The sequence below is a fragment of the Meleagris gallopavo genome, chromosome 1 (genome assembly GCF_905368555.1).
Source record: "Meleagris gallopavo chromosome 1, MGAL_WU_HG_1.1, whole genome shotgun sequence".
NCBI lineage: Eukaryota > Metazoa > Chordata > Aves > Galliformes > Phasianidae > Meleagris > Meleagris gallopavo.
Window position 1 is genome coordinate 39,272,250 of NC_139404.1, and position 14,946 is coordinate 39,287,195.

A 14,946-nucleotide genomic window follows, 5' to 3' on the forward strand; every position below is an offset into this window, starting at 1 on the left:
AAGTGCAGCAATGACAACAGAGTATCAAGATCCTAAGCTGCAGCAAGTGAGGATTTGCTCAAATGCAATAGTCATGGGTGCAAAAATAAAGGAAAACATATGCTTACTCCTTGAAGGCCTCAGGTAAGATATCCTTGCCTCCACTTCCAACCTTAAAAGAGGTCTGGGAAGCGGTGGATCCTGGCTCCACTCCTTCCAGTCATTCAGGGACACTGCATGCAGCTGTGCTCCCCTGGGTTGGTCCTGCCTCCCACCAGGTGCTCAGGTTCACTGGTTCAAGCTGTGCTTAGCATTTCTGCTACAATATACAAATATATTGGTTTTGAAATTTTTTATTTTCACTTTTTAAGAAAAAAATATAACTTGAAAATGTAACACTAGAATCCTTTAAACATAGGCCAGCATATTTTCTATACTGTGTTCATTTTCTTACCAAAGTAGTTATTTTCTAATTCATTGTTCCTGTTCACATTTTCTAGAAGTCTCAAATCTGCGAGTATTCTACTACTTGTGTAGGTAATATAGTCATTGCTTGGGCACAATTTTTTTTTTTTTTAAATTTCTTAATATAGTCCTCTGAGTTACAGTTCAGTGTACTTGACTGAATAATTCTTTTCCCTTATTAGCTGATGTCCTTCATCTGCTTGGGACCGTGCTATTTCCTACTCTGTCTTGAGCAGAGATATCCAGACCTAATGAAACCAAGTGCTCTAACTCCTAAAAAGTCTCTTTACAGCTTGTAAAGTAGGCTTGACCTGCTTTTAAATGTTAGAAGTTAAGCAACTAGGCAATACTAATGTGCCAGAAATATTCCCTCAATTTCATTTTGTAAAAGTTATATATACATTAAAAAGTCATTTTAACAGCTCCTGTTAAAAAGAGTTAAATTATATTAATCAACTTGAGGAATGAAAAAATTCCAGGTCAGGTTTCTTAGAAGAGTTTGAAATGATTCTACGCCACACTTAGCTTCAAGGGAAAATAGCTCTGAGACTGGTAATGGTCTTACCTCCATCCCAGGGAAAGTGATGTTATCTCTAAGCAAGTGGAAGAAAAGAAGGTTATTGAGAATAGTCAGCATGGATTCTTGAAGGGGAAATCACCAATCTTGTAGCTGCTTGTAATGTCATGATCAGCTGGGTAGATGAGAGGAGAACGGTGAATGTTCTGTATCTCAATATCAGCAAGGCTTTTGATACTGTCTCCCATAACATTCTTGTAAGTAAACTTAGGAAGTGTGGAATAGATGAGTGTGGATTGAAACTGGCTGACTGGCAGAGTTCGGAAGATTCTGATCAGTGGCACAGAGTGTAGTTGGAGGCCTGTAACTAGGGAGTTCCCCAGGGGTTGATACTGGGTTTGGTCTTTATCATCTTCATAAATGACGTGAATGAAGGGATGGAGTGCACCCCCAGTGAGTTTGCTGATGATTCAAAACTTGGAAGAGTGGCTGACACACCAGGAAGTTGTGTTGCCATTCAGAAGAGCTGGACAGACTGAAAGTTGGGCAGAGAGGAATCTTATGAGTTTCAACAAGGGCAAGTGCAGAGTCTTACACCCAGGGATGAATAACTGCAAGCATCAATATAGGAGCCAACCTGCTGGAAAACTGCTACGCAGAGAGGGAGCTGTATGTCCTGGTAGACGACAGATTGATCAGCATTGTGCCCCTGTGGCCAAGAAGGTCAGTGGTATCCTGGCGTGCATTAAAAAGAACTTGTTCAGTGGGTGGAGAGAAGTGATCTTCTTCTCTACTCTGCTCTGGTGAGGCCACATCAGGAGCGCTGTGTCCAGTTCTGGTCTCTTCAGTTCAAGACAGGAAACTATGGGAGAGAGTCCAGTGGAGGCCAGAAAAATGATTAGTAGGCCAGGAGCATGCAGGGGGGATCTTATCAATGATTATAAATACCTAAAGGATGGAAGTTAACTGGGTGAGGCCAGGCTCTTTTCAGCAGCGCTCAGTGATGGAACAAGGATCAATGGGCACAAACTGGAACACAGGAAGTTCTATATGAACATGAGGAAAACCTCTTTTACTTTGAGTGTGACAGAGCACTGGAACAAGGTGCCTGGGGATGTTGTGGAGTCTCCTTCTCTGGAGATATTCAAAACCCACCTGGATACTTTCCTAGTAACCTGCTCTGAGGGGCTGGGCTTGATTTTATCTCCAGAGGTTCTTTCCAATCCCCATGATTCTGCGTAATTTGGTGATTCTATGATTTGGAAGTTCTACAGTAATCTCAAGGCTCCGTCCTCTAACAGGAGATTTATGAAAGCATGATAAACTGATTATCCCCTCTAACCTCCTGCAACATAGGTGCCCACATGAAGTGTTTAGAGTCTGTAAGCATGACTACATTAGTGCATAATTTGGATCAGGAGCTCATTTCTTTTTCCTCAGCTTGCAGACTGGAGTGGTTTTGGACATTGTTAAGCAGATGAAGCTAAACTGGAAGATGCGTTCTTGCTGCAGATAAGCATTCTGTGAAATGGGACTAGCCCAGAGATAGTCAGAAGTAAAAACAAACAAAAAATCTCCTTGAAAAGTGAATGGTGTAAATAAGTTTCTTTTATGATTTACAGGATAATGAAACACAAGATGGGCAGATAACTGATCTCAATGTCTGATAAACATTTTGTGGATATATACATATATAAATAGAAAGCTGGATTCAGAGTCACTTAAATATATTCTTAGAAAATACTTGAACCGTGGTTACTGTTGTAATGTGTATCAATTTGCAGTAATTATCCTTGGGCCTCCAGTAATCCCAAACCTGCGTGAGTACTGCTGTGTGGAACATGAATGTTTGTCTGTGGTTGGAAAGTTTGTGTGTTTTCCTTCGCTTCTTCTAGTCCAGCTGGAGAAAGGGGAAGAGAAAGGGCTGAAAGAATCAGTGGGAGAAATTTTTACCAAAGAGACCGTCAACTTCTAAATTTTATTTTAGTCCACAGCCACCTTGTGCGGAATGCTTCCAGTATCTTATGACGTGCATGCTGGGAGGAGTGGAGGGCTAGGCAAAAGGCGGGCTTCAAAAATGAAAGTGAGAAGTACACATTTCAACTGATGGAAAACTTCACTTCTTAATAGTTCTATTAAGGTTTAGAAAAAAGTGGGTAAGATTTTTCCATTTTTTAAATGTTCTTGTTTAGTTTGGTGAAATTATATTATTCTTTTTAAATGGAAATTAGAAGCATTAGTCCGTTCATTTTTTTTTCTCTTTTTTTTTATTTTTTGTTTTGGATAACATGAAATATTCAAAATGTGCTTTTTTTCTTTTTCTTTTTTTTTTTTTTTTAATTGAACTACTATTTTACCTTCTGAGAAGCTGTCCTTGATGGCAACAGCAAACTATACACAAAAATGTATCCAAAATATTCTTAAAAATCCAGGTGTATTATTTAATGGAATTTTGAGTCTGTCATTTTGGAACAGATGGAGAATATTAATATGTTAATTTCCAAAATGATCTGGTTATATTTTATACACTAACACAGTTGCAGGTTCTTGCTAAACCTGTTTGCTATAATAAAATGGGCAGCAAACGACACAAGTGTCAAAGCACACAAAGGCGTGATGACGACTGAAGGATCTCTCAAAGCGTCACAACATGGCAAAATTTCTTGTCATTGTCTGCTGTCTTATAAAGGGCCAATTGAATTCATCAGAGGAGTAATGCTCACAGGTCTGGCGAAAGTGTAACTAATACAGACTCTGCTGAGCAGTTACCATGCATTTCTAATGAGAGACATGCAGCCAGAAAGTTGTATGCAACGCTTACTAAGCTCCTGAAGCTGTATGTATCTACCAAGCTTGATGTCTCCTCTTCTTTTCCTTTCTGTATTGTATTATTTTAAATCATGCATCCAATTATCTAAATTTTAAAGGATCTAAACACACTGTAGGAAGACACAGAAGATGCCATCATAGTCAAAGCCATTAATTGGATGAATTTCCTTTTACTAAGTTATACTGAAATGAACATTGTGGGAAAGCTCAATTTAATGATACCGTGGAGTATATTCTTGCTTCATTCACTGCTGTCCTCTTTGCAAGGTAAGAACTTTATTTCATCTTTGCAGTAATACTAACTTCTACAATTAGTTTTGTGAATATTTCATTAGTGTGTCTGCTTATTTTTCTATTATAAACCAACATTTTTGACCTTTGTTGGAGTTAATAAAACAATTTCACAGGTTAAAAAAAATGTTATATATATTTCCATTCTTTCTGATAAGTGTTGAACCTAAAATATAGCATTTTCTTTAAGAATACATTTTTATGTTTGAATTTTGTAACAAAAGAAGTTATTAAAGTTTTAACTTTAAAGTTTAACTTTCTTTGTTTCATTGCCATTATTGTTAGATGAGTAAGCTAGTAATTAATTTCAACAGGGTATAATTTTATTTGACCAGATTGCACCGGCAGTGTTTTTAAGCATTTTTGGAATGTTAGAATAAACAATTGTTCTTCTGGCTATAGAAACAATCTTTTTAATTTATACGCGTTTGCACTGCAAATAGATCTTGTAGGTAGTTTCTTTACAGCCATTATAAAGATTTCTAAGACAACATGAGAATGCGATTAGAATGACAACTGAGTTTTGTAAGTAATAATCAGAAAAAGATTACAGGTTACCACTCTAGAAGTTCGATTCTGGGTAGATCTGATCACCTCTTATGTTTTATTAGATATGGTCTAAACCTCTGAAGAAATATGAATGCTTTGCTCTTTCTGGTGGTAGTGTGTACCAGAGCTGAGAGCATGGGAACTTGCAGGTGGTGAGCACTTGCGAGCACCAGGCTTTCAGGAAGGAGAGCATCTGTTGCTAGATTCCTTGTGAAGAGAAGAAGGTTTTGTAAAGATAGTTTTGAAAACTTAGGTTCATTAACTATATTTGAAGAACACAATTCAGTAGTGATATTTGTCAAATGCAGAGTGACGCTATAGAAAAATATTTACCTCGATGATTTTTTAATCTACAGGAACTTATTGCAAGCTTTCTCTTTTGAGAAGGACTTCAAGGTAAGTTTTTATTCCTTATTTGTTAAGTCCTATGAATAAAACAAAAATGTGTAAGGCTTATCTGTTGTGGTGTAAGTTAAAAAGTAAAGTACAGTCTTGAATTTGCCATGTAAGTTGTCATGTACGTGTGCAATGGATGTAAAACACACTTTCGGAATGTTTACAATTCTTTTCAAAGAATTTATATAATGGGCATGGATCCTCCATTTGAAAAATGAAGGCACTTATGAAAAATGATACTTCTACAGTCTCAAGAAAGCTTAGAGGAGTAATGGAATGAAACCAAGATGAGATCATTATTTTATGTCTGGAAAAATACATTAAATGAGTATCCTTCTACGATTTTAATTGCATGATAAAATCCTAGCTGCTATTTGAAGCACAGAAAAGTAAGTGCTATACAGCCATAAAATAAACATTTTCAATACAAGTTTTCATGTAGAAGCTGAAATCCAAACAAAACCCAAACTAGGAAATGTTCCTGATCCCATTGAATTAAATGGGAACTATGCCATCAATTCTAGTAGATGTGTCCAGTTGGACATAGCTTTGGATGTCTAGTGACCTCTGTATTTAGTGAACCCACATACATACTGAATGATATACCATCTTGGACTGTTGGTAAAACCAAGTATGTTTTACAGTCTGCTGCCCTTGTTTCTAAACTAAATCACAAATTTAAATCAGCTACAGCTGGTGAGTAATCTCCTGTTATTAAAAGCATTATACCAATATATTCACATCATACTTAGGGCAACTTGCTGCCGCACGCACACATTCAAGTACCTATGGATCTGTTTTGCAGTTTTGTATCCTGTCACATAAGCTTGTTCTGCCTATTTTCCTCTCCCCAACAAGCCCCCTGTACCTCCCTGATGTCTGAGAGCAGAGATTGGAGTGCTGTTGAATTCTGTAAAATGAGACCACGAAAAGAAAAAAAGAATCACCATTTTAAACGTTAACCCAAGAAAGACCTCTTTGATAAAGTGATGGTAATCAGAGAGAAACACTTCTCTCTGGGGAACGGCTTATTCAGGCTGCTCTTGGGACCTTTGGTTATACAAGATCCTTTTTGTTTTCTTCCAGAAATGAGTTTAATGCAACTCGACAGAAAAGAGATCTCTTAACAACAGAGGTAGGTTATACCTCCGAAAGAGTGGGGAATTCCTCCCCCTGTTCTGCTCTAGGGCTTTGCTGTTGTGACAATGGGGCCTTTGTAAGGAGCAAGGCTGTGGTAACAGGAGGACGGTGAGCAGGAGCCACTGTTCCCTACCTGCTGCCTCCAGCCGAGGCTCATGGCCTCATGCATTCATTCACTTCTGGCGAAAGCTCACTGAATTACCCACCCCGACAGCACAGTTGACGCACACCATGGGAAATAACACCACTGCTCTTCTGCTTTTGTGGAGGTGAACAGAAAGCCCCAGAAAGCTGTTAGTGTTTGATGACTGCAGAGGAGGGAATTGCATGTGGTGGTGGTGGCAGTGGCTCCAGCCCAGCCCTGAGTCCCAGAACTGCAGCCCGAGGGCTGTCCCACCCCACGCCCCACATTGCTGCCTTTCTCAGGTGATGTCTGACTGGAATTTTATAGTAAAGAGGAATCATGTTCCCCTGTGGGTAAACACCTCGTGCTGCAGAGCCCAAGGAAAGGTTACAGCCCCCTTCAACAGGGTGAGGCGCAGACCCCAAAGCCTCTGCTCTGGCTCTTGCAGACAGCCTGCAACACAACCACAAATTATTTTCTCTCAGTCTCTTGGAGATTTGCTTCCTGACGAAGACAGAAAGCAGCCAGTATGAAATGTAACACTGAGGTGAGTCAAGCCTCTTCCCCTCACTAGGCAAACACTTTCTGAGGGAAATGGACTCTGGGGACTGATGGTGGCTCAGAGAGGTGCTCAGCAGGACAGTGCAGTCACAGCAAATATGCTTTACCTCTCCGGAACAACACAAAAGCAAAAAGCCGCTTTGCTGAGGAGAAGGAATGGAGAGGAATGTTTTTGTATGATGGTGAGGAACTTCTTTGGCTAAAGATAGCCCGTGGAACAGCTTTCTGGTGTAGTCCAGTTCAGATTGGTTACAGACAGATTGTGCTGCATGAGTGCATCAAATTGTTTCCAGTTGGAGGAGGAAGTATTTACATGTGAAGCATTGGTGGGACTTCACCTGATTTGTTTATCATACAGTTGCATTCACACTGAAATCTGTTAGCTCAAGCTCCAGAGGTGAAGCAGGATTTGCAGAAAGAAGAGTTTCTCACCAGTGGAGGCTTAAATGATTTGTTTTGCTCAGTTGTGCAGCTGAAGGCTGGTGTATACCTGAATGGGTAGCATGGGAGTACAGAAATGTAACTTCATAATACACAGAGAGAGAAGTAAAAAAAAAATGGCCAAGAATAACTATCTAAACAGAAGGACAAAGCTTTGTAAAACAAAAGGATTTAAAATAGCTATGAAGAAATGTAGTGCAAAATATCTATCAAGCACTTCACGCTAGTAAATGTTTTAGTCTAGTGGGGGCAAAAACACTGGAGTGCTTGTCATGTGGGACTTGTTCAGTTCTCGGAAGGCTTGATGTGACACGACAAACTGCAACAGCAGAGTGCTGGGTCAGAACCCAGGGCTTCCTTACAGTTCTCTGCCCCCCTGTTCCTCCACAAGATAGGATGCAGATGAAGCAGATCTGTCTCCTCTTTGTTTGGGATGTGCTGAAATGCAGTTCTGAAGAGTCTTAAATGGGACGTGAAATCTATCACAACTGAAGTGGCCACATCAGATGATTAGGGACTGTTGCAAGGCATGAGTTAGGGGAATCTGGGGAAGGAGGGATATTTCATCTCCACATTCTCCAACTCTTTGTATTTTATGGAAGTGAAAAAGGCAGGATGTTTCTCAGGACCTCACTCTTCCTCCCAAATATAAAAACAGATCTCCTCGGTGGAACTCTGCTGGTTCATTGGCACTGCTGAAGCAGAGGGCATGGAGAGAAGGCCAGCGGTGACCCCAGTATACTGCTGTATAGTTCTCTGTTCCCCTAAACCATGCTTCTCCTCCCCACAAGTGCTGCAGTCACTGCCTTTCCTGCTTGTCCAGGCAGCCAATCTGTCCATAGCAAGTGAGGCTGTGCCATGTGCTGAAACAACCTGCCAAGTCCTAACCCAGTCCTTCTGTAAGGCCCTGGGCTTTTATTAGTGAATCTGTAAAGTACAAATACCCTGATTTTGCTTTTATGTTTCTCTGATAGTTTCGAGCTACATCTCCTCAATTGCACCTAAATGGGACCTTGACATGGAGCCCACCAAGAGGTCAGTGCCACTCTCCTTGGGAGAAGATGCTACTGAACACTCTGCCCTCCTACCTGCTTCCTGTTTTGCCGTGGGCTTTATCCCCTACAAAAAAAAAAAAAAAAAACCCTACCCTAACTTATCTCATTATCTCATTTTATCCTCATTAAATTGCAGAAATTTCCTGTAGAAAATGTACTTCTAAAATAACGCTGTCAGCATTGTAAAAATTTGTATGTAGGATTATAATTTCTCCCTGGGAAGGAAAGCAACTATCTGCAAACCTGAAACTTGAAAACCTCTTTCTCCTTCACTTCTGGGGAGCTCTGAGTTAGACCAACCTCAGTGAACAGTTAGTAGACAGTGAGGTCTTAACTTCCAAACAGGCTACAAAACCCTTTAATTAAACTGCTTTTAGAAACATTACTAATTAGAACACAAAACAAGCCGTTCCCATGGAATCTTAAATTTCTGACTTCAGTCACCTCTTTAGCAGAAATAACTTTATACAATTTTTTAGCATCCTGTGAGAATTATTTTTAACCAGTTTTGTCTCAGTAATATATTCTAGACTGTTAATAAGCTGAATATACCCTTTGCTGTAATGCCTAGGAGGGAGGAGCCGAACATATGTATGAGTTGTGCTGAACATGGTCAATTAAAATAATCTTCATCCTGTGTATTTCTAGATCGGGAGGACTGGGATTTGGTTTCTTTACATGGGAACTTGACCTTTTGTTTGCTGGGAGGAGATTGACCTTTTGCTCCTTTGTTAGTGTACAAATCTCAGACTAGAAGAGGGAGAACTTTGTCTTTTAACCAAGGAACACAAAGTATAAAATTAAGTAAATGTTAAAAAGAAAGTGTTGTTGGTTATTTTTCTTAGCTAATATGGATGCTCATGATTTTAGAACAAACATCTAATGTGAGTCTCAACCTGTCTGAAAAATACTGTATCTACTAAAAGGCTTCTTTGCTTGCTGACAGGCTTGTGTGCTCAAAAGTGCCTTAATGGAGCAGGATGCACAGAGGCAGGTGACTGTGATTGTCAGTTATTTCAAGCTCAAGGAAGCAGGTGCCAAATTGGTAAGTCTGGCGCTGAAGGATTAATCAAGTTTTGTGTTCAAGTGATATATAAGGGGAAGTTTTAAAAAACAATATTGTCAACATAACTTTTGTGATTCCTTTTGTAGTAGTGGAACTTCATTCCACTAGAAGACAAGAGGATTGAAATTATATTAGGTGTTAGGGAAGTATGTAGAGCAACAATACAAATGCCTAGGTTATAGCATCTGGACTGTGATGATTCATAGATACCGTAACAGATAGATCACTGTCTAATATATCAGCAGCTGGCCACCTTTTTTAGTTAACTGAGTAACTATACAACTGATAGAAAGATGGAGTGACTTACTGAAAATAATTGACTCATTAAATGTACTGTGGAATCTGTTATACCAAGAATCATCCCAGATCTTCAGTAGTCCTTTGCATTAAAACGTCATCACTAAAGTGAACCCAAAATTTCTGATGACCGTGTGGGACTAAAACTGCGTTCTTAATTTTTTTTTTTTTAATGTACTTTATTGAAAGTTAAAGAAATCAGGTTATCTTTCATCCTTGTTACTCCTTTTGTTCATAACTCTTACTTCCTTCCTAACCTTTTACTTCTGTAGATGTCTTTGCCACCTTCACATTTTTTTCATTACTGTACTTCTTGTAAACTCAGTGTGTTTTCTGCAGTTCCTAACAATGGTAAGGACCGAGATGGGATTTGCAAATCATGGGGACAGTATCATTTTGAAACGTTTGATGGCATCTACTACTACTTTCCGGGAAATTGCTCCTATATTTTTGCAAAAGACTGTGGTACTGCAGAACCACATTACACTGTTTGGGTAAGTATGTGAGCTTATGTTAGAAATACATAATGAGTATTCCTATATTTCATAAGTAAAGTAACTAGAGAGAGAATAAACGGATCAAACTGCTGCATTACATACAAAACTATGCTGCTGGAAAATGTCTAAGCATGTGTGCAGTAACTCAAAACACTGGTGAAATAACAATCAACAGAGTCAGTATATTAAAAATAGTATTTCTTACTCCCTCTATGCTAAAAAAGGATCTCAGCTCTCTCTTCTCTGGGAAATCCCATGTAGCAAATTGGGTCTTAAAGCAGGCCTTGGAAGCTTCAATAAACTTTAGCTGTCAGACTGCAGAACGTACCGAATTGCTGAGTGAAGTGCTAACAGCTATCACCTGCTCGGTGGCCGGGCAAGCAAGTGTAGCAGGCCCTGACTTGCAGCCACTGGCTTGCTAAGATGGGAACTGCCTCCCCCAGCCCATGGAAAAGTCTGTTTCCCTGGGGATTTGTGTTCTAATTTTGGCTTACCTCTGCGTCATGCAGGGAAGTTTAACAGCTCAGAAGCCTTCATCCTGACCTATGTATGAGAGGCACTCTTTTAAGAAATTTCTTCAAATTGCTGAGTACCCATGGTTAATGATATAGAGATCAGGGAGTATACAAGCCTATGCTACCTCTGAAGGAAGGTGATTGTGTGGAGAGGACATTAGTTCATTAAGCTATTTTTTCTACAGTTGTTGCTGATTCTGCAAGGGCATGGAACAAGAGTGGTCCTAGTTGTAATGCAAACATGGTGGTACAGTGGTCACAGGGGCAAAGGCAGATCTAGATTCTGATTCCTTCTGCAAGGGTCTGTTTTCTTTTATAAGTATGTGACTTTCTTAGTCCCCAGATAGTAGCATTCAGAGAATTTTAATCTTGTTTCCATTCACTCAAGTCATAGGCAGATGCTATCTACCTTCCATTATTTCGTATAATTTTTAGATTCAGTGTGCAGCTTTGATATTTTAGGAGATTTCTTAAAATGCAGTATCAAAACCCACATAGAGGGTGGTGACACACTGGAACTGGTTACCCAAGGAGGTTGTGGATGCCCCATCCCTGGAGGCATTCAAAGCCAGGCTGGATGTGGCTCTGGGCAGCCTGATCTGGTGGTTGGTGACCCTGCACATAGCAGGGAGATTGAAACTAGATGATCATTGTGGTCCTTTTCAACCTAAGCCATTCCATGATTATATTAAAATCTAGAATCAATATTTTGGTGGATACCCAGTGCTCTGGAAGGAGAGAAGCTGGAATAAATGTCATATTTTTAAAAACTCTAAAGATGTTTAATCAGAAAAATCACAAGTAATGCTGAAGCATTACTGTCAGTGCCAATTGGACTGTGGAGAGCAGAAAACCTTACAAAATGCTCACATTATGGTCCTTCTGATTTTAACAATCCACCTCTCTAGAGAAGAAGAGAGCAATTTTGATTTTCCTCGACTGTGTTTCTATCTTAGGCCAGGCTTACATAGAAGCCATTTTTTCGATACTAGCAACATTTACTATGACTTTAATTATGACTTTCTTTATACATATGAAATCCTTAATGCTTTTACTGACGTGGTTTATTTCACTCAAAGAAACAGTAAATTTTTTATTTCCAGCATTAAGTGTCAATGAGAGAGATTAGTTAGTGTATATGTAAGCACTGTAGTTGTTTACCAGTAGATCTTCTCTGAAAAAGTGAGAGTGCTGGTTTCTAATTACAGCCCCTATTACTATGCTGGCAAAATGTTTCACAGTTACTCATCTATTTCGCTTCGCAGCACTGTCAAGAAAACTGACAACACCCATCCTTCTCCAAGAAAACTGTCACACAAGGTCATAGTAGTGTTTAACTTGTTAGCACATATAAGTAGTCAGAATAAATCTGAGCCCCCAGTTTTCATGTCCTGAGAGCACGCCCTGGCCAGCAAAAACCGGAATATCTCTGGTGACAGGGATGTTACTGCACTGCAGGAGTCATACTCTGCAATGCTGATGACTGGGATTGCAATGGAATCCCAATTGCAAAGGTAGCATTACTTTTTGCCAAACTGTAAAAACAATGCATGCTGGCATATCATGCCCATTCCTAGGCCTGATAATATATTATTTTTTATTTGAGATCTACTTTATTGCCATAAAACTGTGGACATGCAGAGATAATAACTGCATGGTTTTCATTTGTAGAAGCACACACCTGAGATCTATTTAACACCTTTCTCTAGTAGTGGGCAGTTGTGGAAGTCACATACTGCCTATAACAGTGAGACACACTATTTTGCAAATCTCTCTCTGGATGAGTGCCACTTGCTGTGCTCAAACTGAGAAGCTGATGTGAGAGTCAAGCCAATACCCTGGCTCATGACCCTATCTGTGTATGATGGGAATAGGCAGATTTCAGAAGAGCCTCCCTGTTTCCACTGATAGTCCTGGAAAATCAATAAAAAACAGGTTTTAACAATGCACTTAAGTTAGATGCCTGCAATAATCTGTGGGAGCATTCTCAAATCTCAACAAATCCTTAGTGGTTCAGTAAGGCATGCTTTAGTTCAGCTGGTGCCAGTCTCGATTGGCAGAGAGAATGCAGGCTTTAGGCCAAGATTTAGTATCCTATAGTATCCCCTCCAGACCTGTAGAAACTGAGTTGTAGAGGTATCTCAGTGTGTATAACAAGCTCCTACACTGGCAGTGATAAGCTAGCTCACTAGAGTCTGTCTATGAAGTTCATCTATGCTAAATACCTGAGTATTTCTTGCAGTGTTTAAGCCACTAACTTGTCATACTTTGTGCTGTTAAACAATTGTTCTATTTCTCAGCAGTATTGATTAGTGCAAATTTCTAGTTTTGCATATTTTTGTAATGATGACCTTTTTACAATTTAAATATTTGTCTCTAAGGCTCTTTGGTGACTAACGTATAGAAAAATAAATTGTCATATGTGTGTTTATGAAAACTTGCATGAAATTATTGGTAACAAACATTTATTCTGACTGTGCATATGTTCTTCCCCTTGAAGGTTCATAACAGTCCTCACTGTCATGGTTCAGTATATTCTTGTCAGAGGTCAATCAGCTTGTTTTTTTCAAACCAAGAAGAAATAACTATTTCAGGACATGAAGTAAGAAAGGAAGGAAACAGGTAAGTGTTCTAATGGTCATTTAAAATGCTTTATTGCAGAAGTTCGGAGTTCAAGAAGTGAGTGCTTTTTATGTCAAACAGGGAACGTAATTTGCTATGTATTTTTACTGATCCCTGGCTGCTCTGAATTGGGACTGACAAGAGTAGGAAGATGTAATGATGTTCATAAAAACCCAAATGAACATTCATTCCCTACATGAACCTTCTGTTCAACTTCTCAGCTCAGATCTAGTGATTAACCATCCTGACTTTGTACAGATTGTCTGCATCGGACTATTTCAGCTCTGATGCATCCCGATACCATTTTGAACAAGGCAGTCATTATTTATGCGTTGTATGTGGCTATGCCTAATTAAACACATAACTTTATAGGCAAGTCTGAATCAAGTGAATAAAAGATCTTAAACCTCCTTTGCCCCTTCTGGGCAAAGACTCCACAAAAATCTTTGAGGTACATCAAACATCCAAATGTACTCTTTTTTAACTTTTTTTTTCCAAAATAAAAAAAAAAAATGAGTACAAGACTATTATAAGTATTTTTTTGCTATTTGATAAAGTACAGTAAATTTCAAAGACTTAAGGTATACCTTCTAACGTGTTAGAAGGTATGTATTTGGATATAATAATGCCACAGACATTAGCATCTGAGGCTGATGACTATAGTACTATCAGTCTGTTCATCCCAACAGAACCGCTTTTGGAAGATTAGGATTAAATCATGCTACAATATTATTGTCCAGTGTTTTTTTGGCCAAGGGAGGAGGCTATCTGATATAATCACCAGCCATTCAATGACATTTGGAAAGTCATGATGGTTGGGTGAAGTCCCTAGTGACTAGAGAAAAAGGCAGTATAGCACCTATTTTTAAGAAGCGTGTAAAGGATGACCCAGGGAAGTCATCCTCACCTCTGTGCTGGCGATCGTGGAGCAGATCCTCCTGGAAGCAATGCTAAGGCAGATGGAAGAGAAGGAGGGGTGATGTGGCATAACAGTATGGTTTCACCAAGGGCAAGTTGTGCCTGACCAACCTTGTCATTTTTTATGATGGCATATCTGTGTCAATGGACAAAGGAAGAGCCACAGATATCATCTATATGGACTTCAGTATGGCCTCTGACATGGTACCCCATAATGTCTTTCTCTCCAAGTACATGGATTTGAAGGGTGGACTGTTCAGTGGACAAGGAACTGGTTGTGATAGCATGCCCAGAGAGTGGTGATCAATGGCTCATTGTCCAGATAGAGAATAATAATGAGAGGTATCTCTCAGGGGTCTGTACTAGGAGTGGTGCTTTTTAACATCTTGATGCACAATGTTGACAGTGGGATCGAGCATACTCTCAGCAAGACTATGGATGATAATAAGCTGTGTGGTGCAGTCAACATGCCCAAGAGACAGGATGATATTCAGAGAGGCCTAGACAGGCTTGAACAGTGGGTCCAGGTGAACCTCATAAGGTTCAACAAATCCAAATGCAAGGTCTTGCACCTGGATTGTGGCATCCCCCGTATCACTACAAGCTGGGGGCTATAAGGGTTGAGCACAGCTCTGCCAAAAGGGATTTGGTGATACTGGTGGATGGCAAGCTAGACATGAGCTG

The 14,946-nt window shown here is 39.6% G+C and overlaps 1 protein-coding gene across 1 annotated transcript in view; it reads left to right on the forward strand.

The window, feature by feature from the left end:
- Positions 1-3,768: 3,768 nt before the first annotated feature.
- The window catches only part of OTOGL (otogelin like), a 92,608-nt gene continuing 81,430 nt past the window's right edge, over positions 3,769-14,946 (forward strand). Inside the window, exons 1-7 of the mRNA XM_085221934.1 lie at positions 3,769-4,057; positions 4,987-5,026; positions 6,113-6,161; positions 8,267-8,327; positions 9,294-9,392; positions 10,050-10,204; positions 13,223-13,344. Of these exons, the coding sequence (XP_085078060.1) occupies positions 3,949-4,057; positions 4,987-5,026; positions 6,113-6,161; positions 8,267-8,327; positions 9,294-9,392; positions 10,050-10,204; positions 13,223-13,344 (635 nt within the window). The 5' untranslated portion in view covers positions 3,769-3,948. The remainder of the gene's footprint in view (positions 4,058-4,986; positions 5,027-6,112; positions 6,162-8,266; positions 8,328-9,293; positions 9,393-10,049; positions 10,205-13,222; positions 13,345-14,946) is intronic.